At 41.0% G+C, this 19064-nt stretch overlaps 1 protein-coding gene across 5 annotated transcripts in view; it reads right to left on the reverse strand.

Annotated features, from left to right (window-relative positions):
- The window catches only part of CEP350 (centrosomal protein 350), a 77678-nt gene extending 61931 nt beyond the window's left edge, over nt 1-15747 (reverse strand). For 4 of the 5 annotated variants that reach the window (XM_072866314.1, XM_072866312.1, XM_072866313.1 and 1 more), the window contains exons 1-5: nt 14945-15178; nt 3916-4001; nt 2249-2292; nt 1200-1314; nt 270-402 (exon numbers count right to left, since the gene is read on the reverse strand). In XM_072866314.1, the coding sequence (XP_072722415.1) occupies nt 270-402; nt 1200-1314; nt 2249-2292; nt 3916-3991 (368 nt within the window). In that variant the 5' untranslated portion in view covers nt 3992-4001; nt 14945-15178. Of the gene's footprint in view, nt 1-269; nt 403-1199; nt 1315-2248; nt 2293-3915; nt 4002-14944; nt 15179-15415 lie in introns of those variants that run through there. The other variant, XM_072866310.1, reaches the window with a different exon arrangement.
- Nucleotides 15748-19064: the final 3317 nt, after the last annotated feature.

Here is a 19064-nt window from a genome sequence, read left to right on the forward strand (position 1 = left end):
CCTATCAGGCCACTGAGGCCACAGCCACATCAACTTGATGATCTGGCCCCATTTCAACACATTTGACTTTAAACTCCTATTCACCCAACAGAAAATAAATTTGTAACTTTTTTTAAAAAAGGAAGACACTTTTGTCCAACACTATGTGCTGCTCATGTGGGTGGGTGAGGAAGCAAATCAATTTTTGAGGAGTTGTCAAAAACATTACTATTAGCTTAATTCTGATCTTAACATATTTCTCTTTAATAGTCAGCTGTCCCAGCACTAACCTGTATGAAGCCAATGGTTCACGAAACTCCACACGATTGCTTTTTTTCACATTGCTTTCAAGAGTGGTTGCTCGAAGAGGGCTGCGTGAGGACTTCTCCTTGCTTGATTTGTTTTGGCTGGAGGACTGGGAAGCTGAAGCAGAAACCAAAGAATCGTCTATGTACCTATCTCTCCAGAAAGAGAAAGCTCTTGGGGCTAAACGATTAAGAACACAGTTTTTCTTGGGTTCGAGCAGCACTCCAAAATAGCATTTAAAGTACTCCCTCTTTTTCAACAAGCTGATTTCAACAACTAGGAGAAAGGTGGTAAGCTTGAGCAAGGTGGAGCAATGATCATATTTAAAGAAGCCATGATCATATTTAAAGAGAGAGGTAATAATGCTTAAACATTAATTATAAGTAATTAAATCTGTGAAAGTTGATTGTGTTGCCACTAGAGGTCGATCTGTCTGTTCTTCTCCAGTGCCGCACTACCAGAATGCTCTAAATAGCTAGTATTTAAAATGAGGGCTTATTTCTTATAAGCAAATGCTCTCCTTAAATGAAATAAAGGAAGCATCAGATTTAGCATTCTATTAGGGGATAACAGTTGACAAACATTTAAAAAATATAAACAGCTAATCCAGTGTAAACATAGGCATATACAATTGTTATCCAAAACCCCCACAAAAACATGGTATCAGAAGCGGATAAGCACTGCTCACTCACAGTGTGGGGAAAGTCCTGTCACTCCCTCTAGCCAGGTGACTATGATAGCACACTTTGTTTCCTAAGCTAAGGGAAGAAAACATTAGTTTCTCCTGGGCAATTAGAGTTTCATGAACAAAGATCATTAGCAGGAGACAACTTGGGAGCAGGGAGGAGAAATCAAGTTTTCCCAGAATGCAGTGGCTTTACCCTGCCAGACACTATGTCCTCAATAATACATACCCTTTCTGCTTATTTTCCTGCTAGCACTAGCAGAGGGCTTCTTGGCATCCATGACAGAATCGAATACAGCCGTGCTGGTGGGAGCTATTTCCAATTTGTTCTCTATATGACGTAGCTAGAATTTGAAGATAATGCAAATTAGAATATTGTTTTCAATTTTTAAGATAATTTTTTTTTCCCCCTAACATGACAAATTTTTCCTCATTTTCATAAAGAATAAAACTGCAGGCAAAAGCAACTTCACAAGGCTGATGCTGCAAAACTGTACAGCCTTATGGCCAGAAACTATGTCAGATTATTAAGTTTTGTTTAAAAAGGTTATCTAATTTAGGTTTTGTTGCATAGTTTTGTTTCCATAAGTAAGCTGTTGTGAAAAAATTAATAGCAACATGCCATGCAGAGTCTTAATGCTTGGCCTGAATGAAATATTAATTCCACTTGGAATAAATTCTATAATACCCTATTCAAAATGGAGCATGATACAAGATTCCACATGTAAAACCCCACACTGATGCTCAGCTATTAAAAAAGAGAGGGACAAGGCTATGGGAAAGAGCTGAATTCCCTGAAAACCCAAGCTGTTTGGCTTCACTGAAGCCAGGTTTTAGAAACTAGTGTGATATCTTAAGCACCTAAGTTAAGTTCCCACAGAAAGACACTAATTCCAATGCTCAAAGATGGAAAATTATGAAATACACTGGTGTTGTCCCCATTTCTGACTGGTTTGGGTAAGCAGGGGAGAGCTATTTTTTCAAGTTTTCAGAAAAATGAGAAGTCACCACTTTCTTAAATAGAAAGGTAATATTACACTCAAGACTTAGCAGGTATTACTATACTCAAGACTAAGCTTGCTGTGGCAAAAATTTCTTCTACTGTGTGTGGAAAACTTTTTCCAAGATACAACAATGTTCAACATGCATGTACTCCAACTGCTTGCCCTATTTTCAACTTGTTTAACAGACAATCACTGAGCAAAATAATACTTTGGTTAAAGCTTTTGTAGCCATTAACTGATTGGGGGGGGGGGGGAGAAAAAAATCAGTACTTACAGCAGCCTTAGTCTGAGAAAAAGTAGCCCATGCTGCAGTTAGATCTTACAGGGCAGAAAAAAAGAAATAAATTTCTCATTAGTACATGGAGAACAATGAAATAAAATGTTGCTTCAAAACAATTTTCATGGGCTTACTAATCAAGCTCTTTTAATGACTCAATTCCAGCCTGTAAATCTCCTCTACGAGAGGCTGTTATCAGTCAAGACTCATCTTAACAGAGCAATAAAGTATTTAATGTAAAATTTAATGAGTTCACTAAGTTAGGTTGAATGCATTATTACACTTAAAATCAAATCTACCATACATTCTAGAAGATATTTAGAAGATAAAATAAAGCTGGCTATCTACCGCAACACAAATATCTTACACTTTTCCATTACACAATAGCTTAACGACTTTTTTTTTTTCCCCGCTCCTTTCATTTTTGTCTTCAGTAAACTAAGCATGAATACATGGTCACTGAAAGACTCTACACAAAAACGAAGCTTTGAACACATGAATTTTGAATAGTAATCTTTTTGAACTGTACACCCTACAAGCAAAATAGAAGCAATGTTTGCAAAGAACAAGCAGGAGGCACTAATGAACTTCAGCCTTTTAATCTAAACAGATAGCATGTGCTCTATGCGCAATCCCGTTCAGTAGGATGCAGTAGTATTTTCCTCTAAAAATATTTACTTCCTCAGTTCCCCTCTTCTTTTGGTTTCTAATGGTTTCCTTCTAACCTAATGGTTTACATAACCTTAACGCGTGTCAGAACCATGGAGAGCAGTAGTATTAGAGAGTTTAAAAAATCTTTTCCTTATAGTAAAAAAGCTGCCATATTAATTTCAGGTAAGATGCAACAACACAAAGGAAGAGGGTTAAGGAAGTAACATAGAAACAGCTTTGCTTTGACTTCGAGAGATGGTGCTTCATGTCTACAGAACACCTCAGTTTCACAAGGTACATAATTTTAAAAGAAACTGAACATATCGCAGGAAACAATCAGCAATAATGTCCTCTTACAGGTAAAATAATAATCTGTCTCTAGTTTTAAAATAACTTCTGGAGTCCAGTTTTGTCATAGTGGAGATCGTAAGACTGATCTTGAACCACAGACTTAACATGCGACTCAGCTGCCCTACAGACTAGAGCTTTCTTCCTTTTGGGGATGTACTGTAATTTTTATTTTTTTGCCCCCTCCTTTCCTAAATTACAGAGTAACCATGACAGTAAAAAGCTAACAGGATTTCTCCAGTTTAGGGAGACAAAAGTGCTGCAAGGCATCTTAGTGGTGATGTACTGCTGTTATTCAAGGGTCTTTAGCTCTTCACCACTTTGGAATTGAGCAAGAGTCAGGAGCAACTGCCCCTAAGGCACTTCTTTCAAGAGTCCCCAATTTCTGTTCCTGCATTGCTCTTCCTCTACAGCATTAAAAAAAAATAATAATCTGTCTCTGTGCCATCTTGGCAACCATAGCATAGGCTGGCAATTCCTAATGCAAATTAGCAAATACTCTGCAGATCAGAGTACGAAACTGCTACCTCTGCAGAAAGGAAGCGATATAACACATGGTCTTAGCTTCCAAATTGAGGCAGGAGAATGCTTTCTATAAAAACTCCCCAACAACTCACGATAAAACATCCTCCAAAACAAGGCAACAAAACAGAAAAAATACATACCTCTGGCAGAATCCTTGTTTTGGTTATGCCTCGGATTTTGTAGAGGCACCTCATTTGACTTGTTGCTCCACATCATGTCAATTTATCTACAAAAAAAATACTCACATAAGAATCAAAGAGGTATAAAGTAAGAACAAATGTACCTTATGCTAAAGAGAACATGATCTTGATCACTATGATGAATGTTCACCTCATAGGATGATTTCAAATTCACACCATGAACAAAATCAGAAAATCAGCACCAAATCACAAATGCATTTACAGCTTGCAGTTGTTCAGAAACCATGTAATTCTGTGGATAAAGAGGGGTTTACTTCTGTTCTTGTTTTATTTGCTACAAAGAAGAGTGAACTTGATAAAAGGAAACCCAGAGGTCATGCAATTTAGATCAGATTATTCCAGCAAGTCTGAAGACGACCATACTGAAATACCACATACGACGGGGTAACAGAGGCAGCGCTACATGGCTTGAACATATAAAGGTTTGGTGAAAATACCTAATTCTGCCAATGACAGATGAATGTTTCACCTGTCTCTGTTAAAGGAAAAGGCAGAACAGAACTGCACAGCAGGACACTACAGCCAGGGAAAAAAAGACAAGACTGGAGCTGCCATTGTTTGCCTGTGAACTTCAAAGGCAAGACTCCCAGTGAATCTAAACAAGCATGAACCCCTCTGAGTAACAAACCAGGCAGCCACTATCACCAGAGGAGTTTTTAATAAAGGAGAAATTAAAAAGAGCTACTCAATCAAGAAAGATCACTTTTAAAAGAAAAGGCAGGTAATTTATGCAAATAGTTATTTCCCATTACTTTCATTGCAAAAGATGGGCTGTCATAGGTAAATCAGTAACAGACTTTAAAGAAGTGCTATATAAGAAAAAAAGAAAGTTTAAGAGATCTAAGAAGAGCTCATACAGCCAACAAGAACTCTGATTAGTCAGTACTGCCGCTACCCTCTCACCAAGCACCTCCTATCTGGTGACACGTGCTTACTAAGCCGTCTTCACAACAGACTGAGGACATTTCTGTTATGGAAAGAAAAAATTAGGTGACCACAGAATTCATACAGGAAGTTCTGGACCTCTGAAAGAGTCATAAAGGCACATTTTCCTCTCTCTTCTCTCATGCACTCCCAGATATATTTTTTTCTTATTTTCTTGGTTTCTGAGAATTTATTTTGCTTTCACTTCCCTACATAGTGTGCCACATAAAAGGGCATTCAAATATTCAAAGGTCATTCTTCTGATAAAAGGTGACCGAACATCCCACAAAATTAACACTGTATACTACTTACTGGAACAGATCATTGCCTGTATATTTTGTGACAAGGATTTTTATCATATATGGTTTTAAGGATACTCACAGTGATCAACAGTGAAGTTTGGTCCTCACATTCAGTCATATAGTTTGTATTTATGACAGTAAGTTATCCCACAAAACTGTTCTTATGCCCCAAGAAAGATTATCAATAATAAAAACACAGGTCTGCAAAAGACCTCTAGTTCTGCCTTTCTTTAAAGAATCCAAATAAATGCTAGAACGAGTGTGGAAAAGGTATGTGAGCTTATATATGTAGGTACAGAAACACACACATACAGACACATTAGTGAAGTCTTCGGTAATGCAGAAATTCTAGAAAGAAGTGAGGGGTGTTTTGTTTTGGTTTTTAGGCATCTAGTTATGGGCAGCGAGCCAAGTGAAGTTAGAAAATTCTGCTTCTAGGACAGGTGCTGCAGAGCTCATTCATGCAGAACCGCAGCTTTGTGCCTCACATCATTCATGCTGTAAATCATAACACTGCCCTGCCCTGGAAATCATCTAAGTGATCTTCTCCATCACTGGAGCAAAGAGCTGTTGTGCTAGAAAAGCAGAAAGCAAATAATAAAAATTTGGAATTTTTATTATGGGGGAATTTTCCATAAAGAACCAATTTTGAGAGCTGCTGGAAATGTCATATCATACTATTACCAGTTTCTTGCCCAAACATAAACATAACAAAACCTACTCAATATGTAAACTTAGCATAAGAGAGCTTCTGGACAAGCAACCATTTCTTAAGGGATTAAGTATCCCTCTTCATGTAATTGCTTGGGATTTATTCTTATCATTAGAATTACTAGTATAGATAGGAGAACTTAGTCAGGGACTAGAATTGTTATTATACACAGACAAATCTATATAGTTTATTTTATGATGCCCCTGTGAATGTAGTATTGTAATATACTCTATGTATGCCTTAAGTCTCTATGAAAAGTACCAGATTAATTTTAAAAGTTTGAAATTGCTTGTTATACCTTTCATCCTGACACTCAAGTAAAAGCTGTTAGTCCTTTACCCGAGCTGAACAGAATACAAGTCAGACAAACAGTGAACACACTTTTGAGAAAACCTTAGTTCTACTAGTAACTCAAATGTTTGCTGATGATCACTAATAGTCAATAATTCTGTCTCAATGCCTTGGTTCAATCCTTTCTTACAAGCTGGGAAGTAATCACAAAGCATCCCGCTGTATTTCTCCTAAAGAATACCTGCCATGACGGCTCCAAGTGTACAATATGACTCTTACTGTCTTCAGCCCAGCCAGCTGAGACGCACCAAGCAGCTTTGCTTAACTCAGGTTGCTGCTGTTTGAGAAAAAGACATGTAAGAACAGAGAATTCTGGAGCTGTCTACAGCTTCAGGAAGCCAACACTCCAGTAGCTTTCAGTCACAATACAATCTTCGTAACTATAAGGGCTTGGGTTTTAGATGTCCCTCTCCCCCTCCTTTGGAAGGGTCGGATAAATTTATCAGCTTTTCAAAACCTACCTACAAATCATGTTGATTCCCACCAACCTTTGAATTCCTACAGATTGACAGAATAACTTATTTGTATTGTCACAGCTTACATAAACGAGCAGCACCCTACAAAAAACAAATACTTGTATAATTCAATACCCTGTCTCTGCAAGAAGTTAAACCAGACAGAGAAGACACTTTAATGCTATCAAAAGTACAGCTAGGGGGTGGGGGACAAAAAAGAAATAAATCAAGACATAGTTGCCATGCCTATTTAAAGGATTTGCATGCAGGGTAGGGGACCAGTTAAACACTAAAATACACTGAAATTAATACTGACTAGAAAATAATACTATACTAAAATTTATGGAAAGGAAGTTTAAATTATATTTGAAAACATGTTTTACATCAACACAAGTTGTCTCAATGTTGCATGAAAAACTTTAAAAAGAAACACACTGTAAAAATTACATTCTGAAATGACTGCTTCAAAAGTTGGGGTTTTTTGCTAAACTAAATAATCCATCACTATTTAATACAGAGCTTAAAGGAAGTGGGGGGACAAAAAGCAGCTGAACAGATGAAATGCCAAAGAACTTCTGAGGAGACAGCAGTGATGACAAAAGGTTATCTGCAGGTTGGATAACGCTTTGAGGATCTTAAAAGTTTGGTGAAAAAAGGGGGAAGACTGCAGAATCAGCAGAACTGATCTCCTGGTTATTTGGTTGTTCACCAGTAGACACAGACATCCTACACAGGTTCATTAAAGGCTGGTTTGCCAAGCCTCATCTTGGGTGAACAGTTAAAATACAAACACCATTGTGTTCTCACATTTCAATCCCACGTCAAATGCCCTTCTCATTCTCTACTCATTTGTCCAAGACAAAAAAAAAAAAGTACACAAGAGAAGGCATAGCAGAACTGCTGCAGATGAGGACCTAAGTGTAAACTACCAAGAAAAGGATATACTCCAAACTCCTGGAAGAAACTGGGACAACCCCCCGCCTTCCATAAACACTGTTCCTACGGGAAGACACTGAAAAGGACTGACAGATCAGAAAGCGCATGAGAAGACACCAGAAAGAAGGAAATGGAAACTAAGAGAAAAACACTGCCAAATAAAAAAGATGAGAAACGAGCACTAAATTTAGTACCAAACATACCAAGGATGGCATTGAACGGTACAACAGATAACAAAATAACAAGTCAACATGGTAAGAGGACAGCATTTTGAAAGGAGCAGGAGATATGAAAGTAGAACATGCTTAGCAAAGGTACACAAAAATGTGAAGAGATTAAAAACAGGGCTGGGAGAAGAGAAAGAAAAGTAGTGAGAGAAGCAGAATATAAAAAGAAAGAGAATGGAGAAAGACAAGAAGGAGAGAAAAATTGAATGAACTTTTGAAGAATCAACACAGAACAGCAAAAAGGAAGAAAAGAAACTGGTATATTGGTCCAATTGTAAAGTTTTCCAAGCACCCGCAGTATCAATTTTTTCTTACTAGCACAACCTTGATAAGAAAAGGAAAAAGGAAATTCAGAAGTCATGGCACTGAAACAAGGAAACAGGAGAGGAAACTGAATCATACAGATTCAGAGAAGGCAGAGAATGTGAGCAAGAGATCGCCCACTGCTATTTTCACTAACATTGAGTGGTTTTGCAAAAAAAAAAAAAAACCAAAACCCAGTACGCATAGGGAACAGTATTCCTCAAGACTTTGTTTCTTATAAGAACACAAGGGATATTGCATGAAAGGGATACCACAAAAGAAAAGATGAAGCTTTGCTAAGATTAGGGAAAGAAACAAATTTAATATTGACTTCCATGGGATATTCTTAAATGTTTAATCCCCGAAGTGGCAGGTTTTACTACAAACTGGGTATACGGTGCATGAGGCCAGCACCTCACACAGTTTAAGCTACAATAAGGCAGCAGTGCCAATAAAAGAAGCCATCTTTTCCTTTATTTATGCCTTGGTCTCTCTTGCCTTATTCAGGCAGAAAGTCAATGGGATTCTGTGGTAAAGCAAAGTGGACTGGGAAACTGGTACGGTCTGAAAGTAGCTTTTTTGTTCTTTTTGCTTTATTAGTTTTAGCTATGTCGTACCAGAAGCTACAACCTCCGTGCAAGCAGAATGAAAAGGAATGGAAGAATCAGGGAACAGCCGGATCAGTCCCAGTCCTATACTAGCTGCTGTCGCGTATCATAATCTACAGTTATTCCCCAAGAGCAAATGTTTGAAGCTGCTATTGCCTTTACCTAGGGGAAAGTGAGTGGGACTGGGGAAAATGAGAACCATTCCCATCACCTCTTCTTAGCAGTGGCAATACCGCTGGAGCTCAAGGGCACCATGGGAGTCTGTACACCGTGCTCCAGTGTGTCCCACTGCACCCAGGCCTTGTACAGTGCAGACAACTTGTCCATTGGGGAAACGGACACAGAGACAAAATAAAAGGTTTTAGGGATGTTTTTTCCTATTTACAAAAATATTTTAAGTTTCCATGTACAAATAATTGAAAGTTGACTTCTGAATCCTAAAGACCCTCTGGAGCTCCTGTCTGTGCAGCTACAGTTCTGCATTACTGGCAATAATAGACACACACAGGTGGACAGACACAATCAGACCTAGTTGAGCAAACTATTTTTCTGAGCCAGCCTGCTGAAAGTGATGGAATTTCTATTTAAAGATGCCAGAAACACTCTCCATGTCTCCTCAAATACCACAGAATACAATTTATGATTATATACTTCAGTCTGGAATACAAATACCTTTACCTACTCATTTTTCTGGAATCCAAGCTTTTACCATATTGCATTATCCCATTTAAATGGGAGCTAAAAATACCCATAATACATTGTTCTAAGACTTTTTTTGGTTATGTTTATGGGCTTTTAAAATGTTTTTTGATACAAGAGTAACATACTCTTTTCTCAAAATGTGTTGAGACCAAGCAAAAACTTTGCTTATCAAAGCAATTAGATGCAGGTGATTTACTGACCTTCCTTAGGAATGAGGACAAGTTCCAGCACATCAAACAAATGCATGACTTTTTTTGTCAAAAAAGCACCACATCTCCAGAATCTACAGCCACCTCTGCAGAATAAGATAGGTCCTCCCCCCACCTTCTTTCAATGCTCATCTATATAATAAGCCTTCAAATGAAATGTATTTCAGGGGCAAAGGTTCTGAAAGGAAGTTAATATTCAAAATCCAAGTGCAACTCCAGCTGCACAATGCTTCATGGACACAAACTTCATCTTAACACTTCTCCACCATATTATCCCGAGTCTGTAATCTTTGCTTTGCTCATCCAAAATGATTTCTGCTACAAAGCTGGGCATTTTTCTTCTCATGATTTTTAAGTGGTGCTGACCTAAAGAGTCAATGGGTTCAAACTATTCAGAGTGCCTTTATAGGCTGTTTTGCTGGTATTTAATCTGTCTGGCTGCTAACACTATTCAACTTAGAAATATTTTACTGGTCCAGATTGCACTGCACCCCATGAGCAAGGCTATATGTAATGACGATAGACACAATTAGGTAAAGTTGATATAAGAAAAAGCTGGAAGAAACAAACACCAACAATGCCCAAGGAGCTTGTGAATGTTAGCTGCTCTGAATGAATAAAATTTTAGATAATATTCAGTATTTTGTGTTGTAGTGCAAACAGTAAATATACCAGAAGAACTCACATTCCAATCATTATGACTTTGGAAAATAATTAAAACAAAAAAGTGCTTCCAAAGTAAAAGAAATATACCAATAAAATTTGATCTGTCTTAAGCTGGAAAAACATAAAAAGCTTTTAGGGATATTAAGGTAGTAAAAAAAAAAAAAAAAAGAGCAAACAAGATATACCACACACTGGCTGATAGAAAACCAGTAAAGAACTTCAAAGCACATGTCACTACCTCTAACCATTAACTAGGAAGATAAATGACATCAACAGTCATACATCCAAACGTCAGAAAATATAGTAGAAAAATATGAATATGTTTCATGAGCTCTAAGATTAAGTCACTGGCATCAGTCAGCTACTAAATTTGCATCCAAACTATAGTGAAGATTTTTCTATAAATGAAACATTACTGAATCTGATTTTCTCCAACTATACACTGAGGATGGACATTTACAACGCAATTCTGCTATGAGAAGACATGGCAACTTGCAAAATTGTCTCTGCTTCATCACAATTGATGTAAAAGTGATGAAAAAAAAACTGACACTAAAAAAGGGATTAGCAGTTTTACTGAAAGTAAAATGCATTGAATGCCTTATTCTGCTGCATCACATGCTAGGAGGTACTCTGAGGAAATCTATTGAAATGAATGTTGTGACAGCTAGCGTAACTTGATTCATTGTTCATGAAGGAATCAGAGTACAAAGGCACAGAGAATGCATCCATTTATTAAGGAGATGCACACAAGGGTTTGACAACCCATTCAGAAGTTCTGGGTTTTTTTTTTTGCTTCAAAGATCTTTGCATTTATGACAGAAAAGAAAATAAGTTACATACCCTCGTCTCAAAAACAAATAAAATACTCCTGCATTTGTTTCCTTGGCCTTCATAACAAAAGTTCACTCATTCCATCTCCAGTTACTAGAAACTGCACATTAGAAGATTTCAGTTCTTGCAGCCCATAATAAATCATTCAGCAGAATATGCTTAAATTCTTCAACAAGTCCTGTCTTCGAAAGGCCAGCATCTGCTATCCTTCACCTCACAAGGAACACTCCACTGTGAGGGATTCTTCATAGAACTTACAGGCAATCCTCTCAGCCAAGTACAAGAACCAGACCTGCCAATTTTGAAAGTCTAAGACAACAGCCTTCAACTGCTCAACAATACCAAGGACATATGAGCAGAGCAGCAACTTCATCTGCAGCTGTGTCAACTGCAGACTGATCACTATTTTCTTTCAAAGCAGAATAAAGTGCATGAAAACTTCAGGGAAAACGTTCCAAATGTCACTTTCTCAGGTTTGATGCCTTTGCTCTGAAATTGCATTCAGAAGTAGCGTCGGAAAAATGTCTCAATAACAACATGAGACGTCAAAAAAACCCCAAAAACCCCATGACAAGCTGAACAGTGACCACCAGCACTGTCTCTGACCTGGCATTACAAAGACTGGTACCAGGACTCTGCCAAGAAGACTTTTTATTGAACGACCTAAAAACAGCAATAAAATATTTTCTCATATTTAAATAATTCCATCCCATTATATGCTTTAAGTGCCTAAACCCTAAATCCAGACTTTTCTTTTTCAGTATGACAATTTCACCCGATGTATTTTGCTATTAGCAAACATAACACATCATGTTAGCATGACTGGAAAATATCACAGAAAAATGTAACTGGTTTTTAAACTTTTACACTCTTTTGCCATAGACTGGACTTAGTGTAAAATTCTGCCCTCAGTGAGGAGTGTTCTTACGAAGCTAAAACACAGACAGAATTTCTGTTAGCATTCAGTAAGTTTCAATTGACCTAGTATAACTGATTAGTTAATTTATTTGCTCTATTCTTTCACCAGTATATTGACAAAGGTTTCAGGCTTACGCATACAAGTAATTTTATTCTCAATCGAGTAGTCCATTAAAGTCTATTATAGCATTAGCACAATGATGCACATATATCTTCCAAGCACTTACATCTATGGCTAAATTTTACACTCAAACATTCTGATCCAGCCACTTAACTGTACTGTAAAAGTTTTCTCTCTGCACTAAACTACCAAAACCTTTATCATTATTATACCACTATACCCATTCTCATATTAACACAGCTTATATTGGTTTGAATAGCATGAATTATATTACTTTAAGTACATCAGTAGCACAGTTCAAACAGCGCTGCTCTACTTAAAAAAAAGTCACACTCCTGATATAAATTTCTAAGGTAGTGTTGAGCAGGTTTAGCAACTCAACAGTGATGAAGGAATGCATATATTCCTCCCTACCTTCCCTAGCAACCTTGCCACTCCTCTGTGATAGATGCAGTGCTCAACTGACTGCGTCACAAGCCAGTTCAACTCACTAACCCAGCAGAAAATTATTCACTTTTTCTTTTTTTGTTGGGTTAGTTTTTTACCAGTTTATCAAACTAAATCAGTTGCTGCACAGTCAAAGCTAGAACCGATGAAAGTGGGGGAAGAAAAGCAGCAGCAGAACATCATGCTCGCTCACCTTACATTATGCAGCTTCACCTAACTGCCATAGATAAAGCAATATAAAATAGATCTAGTGCTACGTGCACTAACACTCCTGATGTGAAACGCACGCCTAACTGTAAAGATGTTAATAGGACTACAGCCTCATCTGGGCACACAAAAGGCGGTAAGACTAATTACATCAATGACTTTATCCACAGGTGTGTTTGATACAACATCACTTTCTTAGCAGAAACCAGCAGTATGTCTGGTAGAGGGGCACAAGGAGGTGCAGAAAGTTCATTATACCCGAGTCAACAAAACCTTTGGAGTAGAAGTGGCAATTCCAGGATTAGATTCTTATCCATTTAAGGGATGCTTTTACTACGGTGGTACAAATTGCTGATAAAGTTATTTCAAGACATGAGACATCATCCACATTGGGACTGTTATATCTGTAAAGTCTTCCCAGTGTTACAGTGGCAAACTTAAGCTATGCACCAAAGCTTAGTAAGCTTAGTAAAACAAATCCACGCAAACAAAATGTTTTATAGTTTTAAAATCACGTTCTTCCAGTTGCCACCACACCTAGCCTACGGAGCCTACCAGAAGATCTATACCAATCAGCAATATAACTTCCGCAGTACCCTGGCCTCTTGTAGAAATGTGTCATTACTACATAAATTAAGTTGCTCTATTTAGTGGATGCAGCATACCTTTGTTTAAGGTAGTGTCACTCTCAGAAACTGAAGCCTTCAACAATTTACAGTGTTTGTGTGGCCACTCCCTCAGTTGCATTTCATTATCTAAAGCATTACCTAATGAAACTGTTGTAGCAACCAGAACTATACGAAAGAGCGAGCAGTTCATATTACTTAGCCTGTCCATGCAGACAGTCGGACAGAACGTTTTGAGCTCACATGCAATACAATGAACAAGCACCCGACAGTCTACAGCTCCACACAGGTTTGTCCCACAAGTACTACACTTTTGGTCACAGTACGCTCTTGAACGAGTTTTCAAGCCTGTATGCTCTGTAGCCCTGTGAAGTAGTTTAAGATGACCAAAACACCGAACTGACTGGTCAAGTTGTAAGTTTTCAAGTGCAAGACACTGGAGCGTTCATCTACACAATGAAGCTATTTGACACATAAATCTCTACATGCACATACATACACAATGTGCCAGGAGACACTTGGTTGCTGAGGTACAGCTTATATCCAAAGACAGAAAGAGATAAACTATTCCAGAAAAACTACATCAACAGTAGGCATTATATCACAGAAAACTGCATCCACAGAAAAAAAGCCACAGCCTATACTAGTATAAAAACCTTTATGCTAACAACACCCAAAATGAATGGCACCAATGAAGTCAGAAAACACTTGGGGCAGATGTTACCCGGGGATGTAAGAAGCACTTCAGCAGTCAGACGCGGAGCGATTCCCGGTCCTCTTCCCCCAGCCCAGCAAGCCCCAGTCCAAGGGCAGGAAGCCCACAGCACAGGCACAAGCAGAGCGTACATTTAAACTTTAAAAGCGCCGCCACCACCCTGACCCAGTAGAGCGGGGCGGTTTCCGAGGGGAGCGGGGGCCAGCCGTGCTCTGCCCGGGCTCGGGAAGCAGCCCGGGAGGCGGACAGCGAGCCGGAGCCAGCTGAGCTGCACAGACAAACCCGGTTTCGGCGGTTTTCCCATAGAAGGCGAAAAGACAACAGTGAAACTGGAGCTCCCCTACCCTCTCCCTTACTCCGCTACCCCTGGATACAATAAGCAGTAGAAAACAAATTAAAACTAGAAGAAAGAGAGAGAGACTTAACGGATAAGACGGGTAAAGCAGAGGACGTCGGAGCCCGGCGGCGGTGCCAGCAGAGGCCGAGCCAAGTGACAGCCGGCAGCACCGCCCGGCCGCCGGCACTCCGGGCCGCCAGCCGGGCCCGCCGAGACCCCGCGAGCGGCCGAACCCGGCCCCCGCCGCCGGCCCCGCCCTGGCTCCACCTCGTTCGGCGCCCCGGCCCCTAGCGGGACGGCAGCCGCCAGCGGCGCCGGGCACGGCGCGGCCTGGGGCGGTGGCACGGGCCGCTCCCGGCGCCTCCTCACCTGGTCGCAGCGGCGGCGATCGGCGCCCGCCGCCCCAGCGACAGGTCCCGGCACATCCCGCAGAAGCAGAGAGAAGGGCGGCGGGAGCTGGCGGCGCCCCGAGCTCGGCTCCGCTGCCCGCCGGCGCGCAGCCCCCTCAGCGGCGCCAGCCCGCCGCCATTACCGGCCAACGACTGACACGGAGCGGCGGCGGCGGCGAGAGCGGCGGCGCGGGGCAGGGCGGGAGCTACCGGGCAAATCTCGCGAGAACCGGCGCGCCGCGGACCTTCCCAACATGGCGGCGTCCCGCCGGTCCCCCTCCCCACCGCCCGCGCCTCATCCCCGGCGGCGGCCATGTTGGGAGCGGCGCGGCCTCCCCCGCCCTGCCCCACCGCCTCAGCGGGCCGCAGCCCAGCAGCGGGGCGGCGCGGCGCGGCTCTCACCTGGGGCGCCTCCGCGAGCAGCACCGCGGCGGCCCCGCAGCCCGCCTACCTTGCTGAAGCCGAGGCCGGGCCCCAGGCCGGGCTGAGGTGAGGAGCGGAGCCCGGCGCGCCACGGCCCAGCTCCGCGCTTGCAGGTGCACCCCGGGCGGCGGGAAGGGCCGAGGGCGGCGCCGGCCGAGCACACCTTTCATGATGCCCGGGAAGCCCACGCAGCGGCGCGCCTGGCCCCGGGCGAGGCGGCCGCTGGCGGCTCCCGGCCTCGGGGTGGGGGTGGCCAGGCCTCCCGCCGCCCCTCCTGTCACCGCACGGGCCCGGGGAGGTTCGAGTCCTCACGCTTCTCTGGGCGCCAGACCCTCTCTCAACCTCAGAAAAAGCGTCATTCTCCAATATTTTCCTCAAAGCTTTCTCTCCCCCCCCCCCCCAAGCTGTGCAGGCTTGACTTGCCGGTTCAGTCCACATGCAAATTGTGTAAAAATAAAGAGCTGTGGCAGCGCTCTCACTTTTGATGCAAGAACAGGACTTCGCAATGTTTATTAAACCACCGCTACAGAGTGTTGCCAACGCTGATGCTGGCATTCCTGAAGCAGCTCCAGTCGAAACTAGGGCACCATTTTTTAGTCATCTGTATTCATAGCTAAGTCATCTTTATAAAAATAATTTAATCTTTTTGCAAAATGAAAGCGGCTCTGATTACAGTCTCCCAGTTGCCAAATTTAAGTTTAAATAAACAACATTTGCAAAACTTCACAGAGCTGACCGAGTACCACCAACTTAATTTCACTTTTAACAGTCATTATAAACACGGAAGAGAGTTCGTTAGTATACTATCTTCTATTGCATAGATTCTACCCCAAAGATGCATTAAAACCACCCACGTTTCAAAAATAGGTCTAAGATATTATCTAGCTATTACAAAATTTTTTCCACTGAAGAAGGAAAGTTATTCAAATAGGAAAAAAAAAAAATTCTTCCTACAGTTATTTTGGGAATGTCTCTTTCAAGGTTTGTCTACAACTTCACCAGAGTCTGGTTTTTAGTCATTAGTATAATTGTTTGACTACAGATACCAAATTTCTTGGGGAAGCACGGGGGTGGAGAGCTATCTACCCCAACCACTGAAGGATCACTAAGACTACTGGAGCTTTTTTTTTTTCCTTTCTTTAACTGAAAAAGATTAAACTATTTTTACATAGCCCCCCTCTTGTGAATGGTCAACATTTTGCATATAAATTATTCCAGTATGGGAACACCATACAAAAACCCCCCTGAACACTGAGAGACCATTACAGCTGTGAAGCTTAGGCTCATCTTAACTTAAATCATGTCACAATTACAGGATACCCATTTAACCTTAATTTGGCTCTTTTACATACATGAACTAATTACAGAGTGTATTTTCCAGTGTAAGCATACCTCCTTTGAAACAAGAGGTAAGCTTGAGATGTCAGTGGTTAAACCTTTGAAAATGATTTTGTTCTGCCAGATGAGGGAAAACATATGTGAACACGGAAAGACAAGCACACCTCCAATGGGAAAAAAAAAAAGTAAGTAGTGCCTAATTCCCTCCTGAGTCCTCAAAGAGCAAACCTGCTCCTCCCAAATGCAGAAGACTCTTACATAGTAGTAGTAATAATAATAATAATGACAATTTCAGTCAATGAAAACAATATTACTACAGTGTATGGGAGCCCTGATCACAGACTACAGCAAATTACATTATTACATTCCCCATCATCACCTAGTGTTTGCTTAAATTTACTGCTTAATATTGGTGGATTGGCAGCCTATTTAAATTATTCAGCACTTTTGTAATGCACTACCTCTTTAATTATGCTTTTAAACATAGTTTCTCTTTTCTGCTTGGAAGTAGTTAATCTAGTTTCATGCTCCTCCTTTTCATCTTCAGGCAAAAAAGGCATCACATTAGGATTTTCTCAAACATGAAAATGATATGTTTTCAGTCAGTCAAAATTAAAAGGCAACATTTGTCTACTGTTTTTGCTTCTATACAGCTATTTATTCTCTGTATCTGTCCGTGGAACTTAATTGTAAAACTTTAGATTACTTTTTCAAAGATTCCCTACAAATAGGCGTAAAGCTCTGACAGGCAAACATCACACAAAAAGAGAAGAGAAAAACATTCTTACGGAAAATGCAATAATCTTGTTAAATTCTCTAAGATTAGAAATAAGGAAACAGTTTACCTGCAAATGGCCACAGCTGAGAGAAAAGGAAGAATTGAACACACTCCAGTTTGATGAACTGCTCACTAAACTGTGAAGCAATGGACATAACTGCAGCAAGCACTGCCCGAGCACTGGAAGTGGTGGATGGAGACAGATAGTAAGTTAAAAGTAAAGAGCCACAATCTCATCTTACGCTAACTTGGTTATTGCAGCTTTAAGAGAGAGGTTTGAAAAGTTTTCCACTCCATACTACTCTTGCACACCCCTTCTAAAATTAGAAAGGGGCAGCTGGCTATTGCAGCCAAAAGGCTGGAGCCCCCCAGACTCCCTCCCCCCTTGCCTTGACTGACGTGGCTCCCAAGAGCCACAGAGGAATTTGGGGAAGGGTGCTTCCACCTGTTGGACATGGAATGAGGTTGTCCAGGCCTTCAGTTATAAATCCAACTGTCAGGAGCTGACAATAAAACAGGACACAGGACAGCTGTGAGTACTACAGAAACACCCCACCACCTTCTCCATACTCCTACAGTTTTGCAGTTTGTCTTACAGCAGAAACAAGGCATGAAAAATTGTTCTCTGTGTGATTTGGGCATTTTATTTTATAAAATAGAAGGGATAACTTCAGATTTGTTTCTCATAATTTTCCAGCTACGCTACAGGGTCTTAGCACAGAACCTGGCAAGTTGTTCACATATCATTACACACCTCCAAAACCAGATTTTTTTTTCCTAAATACAGCACGCTGGCAATTGCACTGCAGATGGTGCATATAGCTGCATTCTGTACAGCGAATACTTTTATGCCTATCTTCACATGGAGCTCACCTTGCCTTCTGCACTCAGTTTGAGCTGAATCGATTATTAGTTCAAAACATTTTTCCAAAAAAAGTGTATGAAAACCATTATTTGTTTTTAAATTTGTGGAAAATGAGCAAATGCTCTTGTTGGTGTGAAAAAATGGGGAAAAAATTAGTCCTTTTAACAAACCTGCTTAGCATGCTCTAAACTCCACTGCTCAGCACAATGTGACTCAGAGCAGGGTGTGAGAGACAAGGTAACAACAGACAGGGCTGCACATTGTTCTAAGTCCCTTTTACAACATCCACTGCTGAAGGCAATATGGGTATTGCCATCTTCCAGGTGCTAGAAGGCAACAGCAGGAGTAGCACAAGGGGCCGCACTCCACCTTCTGCCTGGGCTGGCTACCTGCAAGGGGGCTCTCACCAGCTGTGGGTGTCTGTCTGCTTGCAACCCAAGGAGAAGTTTTGACTGCATTTTCCAGTCCAATTTGCAGAGTGCTGGAAATTTTGTCTGCAAATTGGCATGTAGCTGGTTCTGTTCCCCAAAGATCGTGTTCTGCCCTGCCCAAAGTTTGTATGCTGTAAGCTCACAGAACAAGACACATCCCCTTCTCAGTCCCAAGGCCAGACCTGGTGTCTTTCCTCTATCTAAGCACATTTTTGCTATCACAGACCATTTAATTTGCTGAGCTGCTGACAGTTAGGGACAGTTC

This window comes from Ciconia boyciana, chromosome 7 (assembly GCF_034638445.1).
Source record: "Ciconia boyciana chromosome 7, ASM3463844v1, whole genome shotgun sequence".
Lineage (NCBI taxonomy): Eukaryota > Metazoa > Chordata > Aves > Ciconiiformes > Ciconiidae > Ciconia > Ciconia boyciana.